General features: G+C 38.5%; 2 protein-coding genes across 2 annotated transcripts; both read left to right on the top strand.

Annotated features, from left to right (window-relative positions):
- Positions 1-1,066: 1,066 nt before the first annotated feature.
- On the top strand, positions 1,067-2,038 carry LOC112285292 (17.4 kDa class I heat shock protein). Its single transcript, XM_024525973.3, has one exon. It carries the CDS (start codon positions 1,320-1,322, stop codon positions 1,785-1,787), a length of 468 nt encoding a protein of 155 aa, XP_024381741.1. The 5' UTR covers positions 1,067-1,319; the 3' UTR covers positions 1,788-2,038.
- Positions 2,039-7,635: 5,597 nt separating this feature from the next.
- LOC112286144 (3-ketoacyl-CoA synthase 4) lies at positions 7,636-10,465 on the top strand. Its single transcript, XM_024527774.3, has 2 exons — positions 7,636-8,034; positions 8,477-10,465. Exon 2 carries the CDS (start codon positions 8,544-8,546, stop codon positions 10,140-10,142), a length of 1,599 nt encoding a protein of 532 aa, XP_024383542.1. The 5' UTR covers positions 7,636-8,034; positions 8,477-8,543; the 3' UTR covers positions 10,143-10,465.
- Positions 10,466-11,275: the final 810 nt, after the last annotated feature.

The following is an 11,275-nucleotide window of genomic DNA, read 5'->3' on the forward strand; positions in this document are numbered from 1 at the left end:
TTTAGGAGGTATAAGGGACTTATTACTAAGATCCCTACAAATTCCTATGCCATAAGAAGGTGGTAGTATCAACCATATACAAGCTCATGTTATAAGTATTAGACTTTGATTTGGAAACCAAAAGAAGAAGAGAAAATTGAATAATGAAGAAGGATATGGTGGAAAGAATCTAATAGCGCCATAATTTGGTGGATTCAAAGTTTTACAATAAAAATAAGAAGTTGTTCAAAAGAAATGTACATGAATGAGACTATCTAAGCTGTGCAAAGAAGCATGTCTAAAATGTAGTGATTTCAATATATTCTTTATTAGAGTCATCAAAACTAAATGCAAAAATTGCCAATACATGATAATAAAAGAAGATAATAGTGTTGCATTAGATAAGAAAGAATGCAATATTGACTAAGATGTAAAATTTTTCTTTAAAGATTTAGATTTTTAATAAGAATGTATATCTTTTTACAAGAAATAAAATATAGATTTTTAATCAATAATGAATCCTTGTTAATAAAAATTAATGAGTAAATTTTTTAAGTTGCAAAAATTCTTCCTAGAAACACATATATCATGTACATGTATGACAACAAACAACATAAATAAATAAATAATTGAACAAACTCCCGCACACATGTGAATGTGGATCAGTGTGGGCCCACTGAGGGGGTACAATTTGGATCCGTGCAGGCCCAATCGGGAATAGGTTCTGAGTTCCCAACCTGCCGCCCTCCAAACTGCCCGCCCCCTGGTTCCCTTGCGTTCCCTATCTGCGTTCCCAATAAATCCTATGACGGCCAGGATTCAATCTGGAAATCTGACGGCCCAGATGTCTCGATCCAGTCGATTGAACAAGGAGGTTTCTGCGACACGATTCTACAAGGGTCCTCTGGAGTGAGTCCAGAATGCTCGGGAACCATCTGCTTCCAATTCCACATTCTTCCTTCTACACTCTTCCTTACTTCCTTCCCTTCCGACGCCCTTAGCAATTCCCTCGGTCCGCCCCTGCATTGTGCATTTTGGAGTAGTATATATAGTAGCGCTCGGCGTCAGAGTGCGCATCCTTGATTTTTACACAAGCTGAGTTGTTATGATTGGAGTGTGGCTGACGCAGTGTGTCCAATTGTGGTCTACAGCTCTCCAGCTCTCTGAGAGATAGTTTGGCAACTGAGATTGAGATTTTTGTGAGCGTCCATTGTGGGAGGTTGGTCGTTCAATTAGATCGGTCGTTCCTTGAACTCCGACGCTCTTAGGTCGCAGCTTGGGTGAAACGCAGTTGAGTGCATATTCTTCGGGTCCTGCGTTCTTGAGAAATTGAGACAGATATGGCTCTCTCGCTGTTTGGCAGCCGTGGCAACGGTGTGTTCGATCCCTTCGAGTTCGGCAGTGTGTGGGATCCTTTCTCGGCGCCGGAGAGCGGGCTGTCCCGGAAATTGGCTGGCGACGCGCACGCTGGGGCGAATACGCGGATCGATTGGCGTGAAACGCCTGAGGCGCACATCTTTAAAGCAGACCTGCCTGGGCTGAGGAAGGAAGAGGTGAAAATACAAGTGGTGGAGGGGAAGTCGCTGGAGATTAGCGGCGAGAGGAAAAGAGAGGAGTTGCAGAAAGGCGATACATGGCATCGGGTGGAACGCGCGCAAGGCAGTTTTCTGCGACGGTTCCGGCTTCCGGAGGGTGCAAACGTGGACGAAGTGAAGGCGCAGGTACAGGACGGGGTTTTGACAGTGACAGTGACAGTTCCCAAGCTTCAGAAACCGAAGCCACAGGTGCGCCAGATAGAGATCGCATGAGGCGTGACACAGATATAGATCACATGAGGTGTGCATAGAAACAGAAATGACAATTGCTGACGTATCTATTACAGTGATGCCGTAGGAATATACAGCAATCCTCAGCCTGCGTAGTGTTGGCTGTCAAATGAAGTAAATGGAACCGAATGGTGGAAACAATCTCAAAAGATGGGGTTCAAATTCGGTACCCGCCCTAATCCATTGCTCAATTTTTTTGAAACATGTGAATAAAAGCAGCACATGGTACAGAATTGCTGTGTAGGAGTTGAAGAACATCTACATGGCTGGATCTGCGCATTTTTCGCTGAATGTATTCGCTTTCATTTCCAAATTCATCCGCGCAATTCCTAATCTTAGCAATGCCATTCTATATCCACTTCTCCCGCGGCACACTTCACAACATCGCGGATGATCTTTAAACTGCAGAAACGGCACCAGTAAGTAAAACCGATTCTGGGTGGTAATCTGTGTGAAAATCCGTTACGTACGAGTAATGGCCTCCATGCATTCTGGTGCATATGGTGTCTCAGGTCGGCAGTCGTTTTCCCGGGTGCAATATGAGGTAATGACACTGGCTGAGGCGTATACTACCTGACAATTCATGCAGATGTCACCCCCCCGTCACTGGCGGCCTGTGGTGCGGTGACTCTAAACCCGAATCTCTAAAACTCATCCTCATGGTCATGAATTATTGTAACTGTTGTCAATCAGGCGTTGGGGTCATTCATGAAAGCCCATTTGATTGGGTGATGCTACGTTTGGATGCAGGAATTGAAGGAAGATATCTCAATCACATGTGATAGAGGTCTTGAAGTTGAAATATAAAATATAAGTAATCATTAAGGATTTTTATACATTCTTTATTTATTTCTAACTATTAGACTTATCCCTTATTCTTTTTTCTTCCTATTTTTGTCTGTATCCACATCTCCATCCTAACCTTCTCATTTCTCCTCCATATTCTCTTATTTCCCTTATCTTCCTTCCTCATGTCTTCTGTCTCTATCTTGGTCCATGCTCTCAACTCTCGTCCCTTGCTCTATTAACTTATCTATAAGAATTGCTCAATTGGGATCATACTTAGAAGATATAAACTAAATTCATATATTTATTAAAGATTTTGTTCATGCACTCAATGCCAAAGCTATTATTAATTGACAATGAATTTTATTTTATATCTGATGCAAAGTGAGGGACCCAATGCTAATATAAATATATGTTTTAATTTGTAAAAACTATTTTGTAAACAAAATCATTTGTATGTATATATATAAAAACTATCAAGTGAATATACTTCTTTTATTGCACAATATTTTGACATTTCTATTCACTAGTCAAAAATAATCTATACTGCCTTATAGGCATCACTATTTAACAAAATACAAGCCACTATCAAAATATATATATATATATATATATATATATATATTAGAAAATGTTAAAATAACTCATCCATTTATTAAATCAATCCATCTATTTACTTTACTGATCCACCCTATCATGGAAAACGAGAGGGTCAAGATGAAAGTTGGAAACATAGTGAAGAGAAAAGGAGAGTTAGAATGAAGATGGCTAGAAACAAAGAGAGCATAGGATGGAAACAAGAGGGATTAGAATAAGGTAGAAATTAATTTAAGCTATCATAATAGATAATAAGATTTTATATCTTTAAAATCTAAAAATTTATTTTACATATTTTAAAATTTTACTATGTTTTATTTTATTAAGGATAATTTTATTATTTTAACTAAGATGACAAAGTTTGATAGAATCAAAAACAATTCATAGAGTAATTGAAATAAGAACATTAAAATGTTTAAAGATTAATTTCATTAGCATCAAATTCAATGCATAAAAATCTACTTGAAAAAAAAGAAGATAGTTTTCAATATTAAAATTAGATTAGCATTTTATTATATAAAAAATAAAAAATAAATAAAATATAAAAATACAAAAAAAATCCTAATTATATATTGGTTTTAAAGCATTTACATAGAAATAAGTAATCATAAATTTTAAAAATATATAATAATATTTTAATTAAAATAAAATATTTTATTTAAATCATAAATTTATATAATTTAACTGATAAAATATGTATGTATATATATGTATATATATATATATATATATATATATATATATATATTAATAATAATATTCATACATTAAAAATATTTAAAAAGAATAGCTTATTATTTAAAAATATAAATAATACAATTATGTGGCAAGAAACTTCATAGAAAATTAAATTCTATAATTTTAGAATATATCTTAATATTTTATTTAATATTTATTAAATAAATTAATAATATAATCTTAATTATATGCACATGAGTCATGATTCTAAGAAAATTAATTTGATAATAATATTTTTATTTAATAAATTATAATAATATTAGTTATATACATAATTTTAATTAAAATTTAACTAAGAAGAATTTTAATGAACAAAATATGCATAAGATATAAGATATACGATGTAAATATTCAAATATTCATAGAGTATATTAAACTTTTTGTTCTTCTAGCTTATAAAAAATCAAGTTAAATTATATTAGGATTATTAATATATATTTTTTATATTAAAGCCAAGAATACTTAATGATTATTAAAAATTAAAAATTGGATATTTTTTAGTACATTTTTAAATCAATTTTTAGAATTATTTTAGCTTTTATTAGTACAAATGTGTTATCAAGAGTAAAAAAGGTCTTTATAATATATAATGAATTCTTAATATATATATATATATATATATATATGTGTGTGTGTGTGTGTGTGTGTGTGTGTGTGTGTGCTTGTGTATAGGAAAATGTTAAATGGATTCAAGTTTTTATTAAATCAATCCACCCATTCTAAGAATCATGAAAAAAAATTAGATTTATTTCTTTGTTATTAGATCTATAACCAATAAAAACCAATCACATTCATTATAATTACTATATTCTTTATCAAGAGTAGGTTTATTTAATAAAATCATGGATCTATTTAATATTCACTTGTATATATAATAATAATATGCTTATACATTAATTATATTACTAAAAGTTGGTAAAAATAGTTTGGTATCTAGAAGATTATTTTCATAAGAAATTTTAAATATCTAAATTTGATATTTTATTATTATTATTATTATTTTAGCAAAAATCAAATTCAGTTAATTACAATGACATTAATTTATTGATTCATTTATTTATTTTTAAACAATTGATTAATGGCTAGTTAAAATTTGAAGGACTATAAGAGTATTATTTATCTATATTATTTGTTGTTATACCATATAAAGGCTTTATTTTAAGTTTGTCTTATAAAATTTATTAAGAATATCCTCTATTTAATTAACTTCTTCACAAATTGTATTACTTATGCCAAAATCATAAGTTATATTTTTCTTCTTTTTAGTATAAGATCCTAGTTTTAATTTACTTATTTTAATACTTTTAGTTTATTAAATTAAAAATAAAATAAAAATATAAAATTATTCAAAATTTTTAAATAATTTATTTTCTTTATTGTAATAGAAAACAAATTATGCTATGAATTTCCAATATTAATAGGAATTTGTAGTAACTAAATGTGTATAGAAATAAAGTGTCATATTTATAAATGGTTGTCAAACTTTGCCATTAGATATTATTACTAAAAATTATATATAATTCTTTAAAAATTAATAAATTTATATAATTATATATATATATATATACACACACATTTACATATAATAAAAAGTATCATAAACTTCTTGTATAATTACTTTATCTCAGCGTATACATGGATGTTACAGCCATTTACTTCTACACTCTTTAAAACATTTTAATTTATTCTTATTATTTTCAAAAAAAATCTAATATATTACAATTTTTCATAATAGAAATTGTAAAGTCTTGGATTATATGTTATAATTTAGAACCTCCTTAAAGAGTTTGTACTAGAATCTTAAGAAATTAATTATATTTGTACACCTCAAGCCATTTGCAGTAATATAACACATTCTTGTTACCTAGTTCATGATAATATTAATTTTCGTAAATTAAGTCATTAATGAATAATTATATTTTTTTGATAATAGCCTTGTTATAATTTGGCATAATTATTTAATTGATTTCAAAGTTTTGATTTAGATTTCTTTTTCTTTTCCAATGTTTTCAATTCCATGCTCAATTTTAAAAACAACTGAAAAAGAACGGTGATCACTAATTGCTAGTTCCATTATTCAAGATCAATTTGGCCATCAAAAAGTAAAATCAAATGAATGAATGATAGCTCTTGTTCTATTCTGCAATCATGAATGGTTCTTTCCACAACTTTTTAGACAAACCAGAACAACCACTATAAATACACACCCACGAACTCACATACAAACTAATAAATGAATATAGGTACATACATACATATATATATATAAAACTGGGTTCCTCATTTGACTAAGGAATATGGTGAGTGCTGCCTGAGATGAAAGCTGGGAGCCACCCATGTGGACATGGCCTACTTGCTCTATTGAATGCACAGTCAGACCTCCCCACCCCTCATCATCCTGCAATACCTTTGTTTCCAATCCGTTCCCTGGCACCGCATAATAAAAACTCCTCTGTTTTATTCCATTGATGAGCAGCATCATACCCATGTCAGCTTACCTAATCAAACTTTTCTTTTTCCAATCCCCTCCACCTCTCCTTCAACTGATTTAAATAAGAACCTAACAACAAAAACAAAATAATGAGAAATGAAAGAAGCACAAGAAGAAGCCCAGCTTCGTCAGTCTGAAAAAGCAGTTTCCTGTAATCTGGGTTGTTACTGTTGTTGTTCGCAGAGTGCAGGTAATGTTTGCATCGTAAATTAGGCATCTTTCGATCTTCATGTTGGCAGAGCTTCCGAATCGAAAGCCACCATTTTAGCTTCAACAAAATAAAAACCAGCATGTAAGGGCTGCTGCTGCTGGTGGAGTCCAGCCCATCAGCTAGTATCACTCGCACTCTGGGTTGCACAATTTCGATGATCGAAAGGTGGGTGGCCTGACAGGAACCAATTGGCCACAACACCTCTTGATCCTTGGGTAGTAAATGGCGGTGAGGGGCCCTCCTTTCGCAGGAGTTACAGACACCAGACGAAACTCAAAGGGGAATCAAAGGCTGGACCCCACAACGTGGTGACACACACACAAACACGCATGACCTGGAAAGAAAGAGATTGGGTGAGCAATCCGCAGCCAGCCGCGGTGGCAGTGTGTTGTCAGTCGATTCTCTGAAAGAACTGCAGTGGGCTTCAGTAGGGTGTTTCCATGTACAGCTCGAAAGTGAGTTCGCGATGAAGAGCAGCAGGGGACAGCTCAGTTGTGCACGAGGAGGAACTTCGTCACTAAGCCCCAGAAAAAACCTCACTGCCTCCATTTCCTGCGGAAGCTCGCGGGGACTTTGGGAAGCTCCGGATCCTCTGACATTTCTTTACGCTTCTCTTCACATCAACACCCATATACGTGCATGTTAAGCTATCCCGTTTAATATTGCAATCACATACTGAGACGCAGTGGGTGGCTTGGCATGAAGAGGTCCTTGCGACACATGTGCTGTGCGAGCAGATGAAGGAGCTGGCGAGCAAGGAAAGAGAGAGAGTGAGAGATACAGTACTAGGGTCCTGAGAGGTGTGAAGACAACGTGTGGCTCCAGGAGGGTCAAGCATTGGCAGCAGGTAGGTATTGAGCCTTAAATGCGAGGCTGCCCCTCCTGTGCATCTGCAGCTCTGGCATGCACGAGAACTGGAGCGTTCTTCATTCATGACTCTGCCGCGTCCCACCACCTTCACAGAACATATAATTCCCCACTCCGCCTCCCCGTCGTGGGCTCAGCTACAACCATCTCACGCACCTTATCGATCGCCGCCGCTGGGATTCGTAGACGGAGTTGCTGCACTATCCCCACCCCTGGGGTTGCTATCTTACTCGTGTTCTTCTGCCTGTAATTCGGAGGATTTCATACGCGCTAGGTTGGATACAGTCAGCGCTTACTGTGTCGCAGATTGCTGGAGCACGGGGAGTGTGTGTGTGTGTGGAATGCAGGAGAGTGTGAAGGAATCTTGATGATGAGAGCGTTGAGGAAGGAGTGAGGGAGGTTAGGATCATGGACACTGCCGCAGTGGAACAACGTGGAAGGGTCGTGCCCGTGCATTCGATGCTGTAGTTGATCTTAACCTGGTCGTGTACCATTGCGTGAGGTGCGGAGTGCGGGACGGGTGGGAGCGAAATCTCTTTGTGAGTACACTGAGTCCAAGGAATTGCGTGCCTTTTGTGCATTTGCATTCTTCTATTTATGGTTTACGATTAACTTTGTACTATTTTTGTCGCTTGGTTTGTATTGAAGATCGATTCACCAAGTCAAGATGTAGAATTATATTTGTGTCGGTGGGAGGTCATGAGCAGCTGCAGCTCATGCTCTAGCTTCCTCCTTTGTCAAAGTCCGGAGTAGAGGGGACATTGATGAGTTTAGTGTGTCCTCACCATGAGCTACTGGTCGCTGGGAACATCCAGGAGCCATAGACAAGTCCTGGTTATCGATGAATCGAAATTCACTTTGTCAGCTTCAGCTACTGCTAGCACTGACACATATAACCAAATTGTTAGATTTAGTTGTAGTTTCGGGTGAATAATTTCGATCTCCACGCAGTTTCTGACCGTTCAGAATGGGAATGTTCAGTGTTGTCTTGCTACAGTTCGTGACCAGGTGACCTCGAAGCAAAGCCGGAATCTCGCTAATTACCGACATGGCGGAGGGTGGGCAAGGGCCGGCGATGCAGCAGCCACATCACATTCGGCAATCTAGCTCTCTTCGGGAGGATATATTATCCCTCTACATCACTCCGAACCGGCGCCTCCCGGACTTCCTGCAGTCGGTCAATCTGAAATATGTGAAACTGGGATACCACCACCTGATCACACACCTTTTCACGCTGCTATTTATACCCATGTTGCTAGGAATTTTCCTGGAGGTCTGGCGCATGAGCCCCAACGACCTCCACAGCCTCTGGATGAATCTGCAGTTCAACCTGGTGAGCGTGATTATCTGCTCCGCCCTGCTCGTGTTCGGCGGCACGGTGTACGTGATGTCCAGGCCACGCACCATCTACCTAGTGGACTTCTCGTGCTATCTCCCCGGTTCCCAATTCGAAGTGCCCAAGGGCTTGTTCATGGAACGCACGCGGCAGACGGGCTGCTTCGACGAGGGATGCATAGGATTCCAGGAGAAGATCTTGGAGAGATCAGGCCTTGGGGAACAAACGTATTTCCCCCCAGCTATGTTCGAGGTGCCGCCGAAGCCCTCCATGAAGGCAGCACGGGAGGAGTCGTCAGCCGTCATGTTCGGGTGCTTGGATGAGCTCTTTGAAAAGACGAAGATCAAGCCCAAGGACGTGGGCGTGTTAGTAGTGAATAGCTCCTTGTTCAATCCGACTCCCTCCCTTTCGTCCATGATTGTGAACAAATACAACATGCGGGGCAACATAAGAACCTACAATTTGGGCGGGATGGGGTGCAGCGCTGGCGTTATTGCCATCGACCTCGCGAAAGATATGCTTCAAGTGCACGGGAACACCTACGCGATTGTTGTCAGCACGGAGAACATCACGCAGAACTGGTATATCGGAAAGCGCAAATCAATGCTCATTCCTAACTGTCTCTTCCGCGTGGGTGGTGCAGCAATTTTGCTCTCGAATAAGCGCAAGGACAAGGGGAGGTCTAAGTACAAGCTCAACCATGTGGTGAGAACACACAAGGGCGCCGATGACAAGTGCTACAGATGTGTGTATCAGGAGCAGGACGAGGAAGCCAGGATGGGTGTGACGCTTTCCAAGGATCTTATGGCAATCGCAGGAGACGCCTTGAAGACCAACATTACCACTTTGGGTCCTCTTGTGCTTCCCTTGTCGGAGCAGCTTCTCTTCTTCGGATTCCTCGTGGCACGCAAGGTGCTGAACCTCAAGGTGACGCCTTACATCCCCGACTTCAAGCTGGCGTTTAACCATTTCTGCATCCATGCAGGCGGGCGAGCCGTCATTGACGAGCTACAAAAGAATTTGAATCTGACTGAGGAGCTCTGTGAGCCGTCTCGTATGACGCTTCACCGTTTCGGCAACACTTCCTCCTCGTCTATCTGGTACGAGCTAGCCTACACGGAGGCCAAGGGCCGTATGAAGAAGGGACACAGGGTATGGCAGATTGCTTTCGGAAGTGGATTCAAATGCAATAGTGCTGTCTGGCAAGCGCTGCGTTCCATTAAGCCTCCGAAGCAATCCCCGTGGGCTCATTGTATCGACCAGTATCCTGTTCACATCGACGAAGTTGAGAAAATCAAATACACCAAGTGATCGAAGACCTTGGGAGTTCATTTCCACCCCCCTTCTTAATTGGTTGGCTGAGGGACCGGATAAAAAATGTACAGGTCGCTCGAAAGCCCTTGACGTCAAGATAAGCTGATGAGTTAATTTGCCTCTTCTTCTTCATTTGCTTCCATTCGTACATTTTGCTGGACATATAGCAGCATGGAGAAGAAGATGCAAATTGCTCTTGTAAGGCAATACAGCGGACTCTACCTGAGAAAACTTTGTTACAGTTTGTGCTACTGAAAATGTGTTCAGAATTTCGTGTATTTTACTGTCATAGTAAAGCCGATATATTTCGTAGTCTCAAACTTGCTTCCTCTATCAAGATTATCCTCGCTGCCGTTCATCACTACATGAATCCCAACATCGTTTTTCTTCTGTTCTTATTTATAATGCTTCCTTATTCATAGGGACCGTGGGGTACAATTGCATACCCAAAACCACGTTTACTTGGCTCAACTCATAGAACTGTGATCTTATTTCATGAGTCTTATAGAACGAAGAAAAGGTTAAATAAATAATGCAGCGTTCATCTTGAAATGATATCGACTTGTCTTGAGCATTGCCTACAGCAGAGCAAAAACACTTCTCCACTCATGATGGAATTGGTTGAGACAACATTATGCGCAGCTGTTTCGTTTCTACAGTGGAAGACTCGTGAACAGCATCTCAACTTCAGGCATTTTTTTAAGTGACTCCACCGATTATTGGATATATTTTACGTGCATATTCCCTCGGTTTCATCCGTTGCATGTGCAGGAAGACGCTGGTGGAGCGAAGAAATCAAATGAATAACAGAGGGTTTGGCATTGAATAAGAACAGCTGTTCGATCTTCACGTGCGACAGTTGGTAGAGTGCAATTCTAAGTCATCTTGGTTGTTTTCCCACGAGAGAGTCATGTGGATTGTCATTCTCAAAAGCATGTGACAAGTATAAGAGGCATTACCGAAAAAAACTGTTACCATCCTTGGTCTCCCTGACGAGTAGAAATTGGAAGGCAATTTGTGCAACTTAGCACTGATTTCATTATTTTGGCCACATACTAAACTGCTCACTGTGCATAATTGAACGTGCTTCTAAGCCTCCTCCACTCTTCCACAAACTGGTCAAGATCGAT

This window comes from Physcomitrium patens, chromosome 8, assembly GCF_059467195.1.
Source record: "Physcomitrium patens ecotype Gransden chromosome 8, ASM5946719v1, whole genome shotgun sequence".
In the NCBI taxonomy this organism is placed as follows: Eukaryota; Viridiplantae; Streptophyta; class Bryopsida; order Funariales; family Funariaceae; genus Physcomitrium; species Physcomitrium patens.

Bases quoted from the DNA above. Each gene is read 5' to 3' on its own strand.
- LOC112285292 (XM_024525973.3), top strand. From the start codon at position 1,320: ATGGCTCTCTCGCTGTTTGGCAGCCGTGGCAACGGTGTGTTCGATCCC.
- LOC112286144 (XM_024527774.3), top strand. From the start codon at position 8,544: ATGGCGGAGGGTGGGCAAGGGCCGGCGATGCAGCAGCCACATCACATT.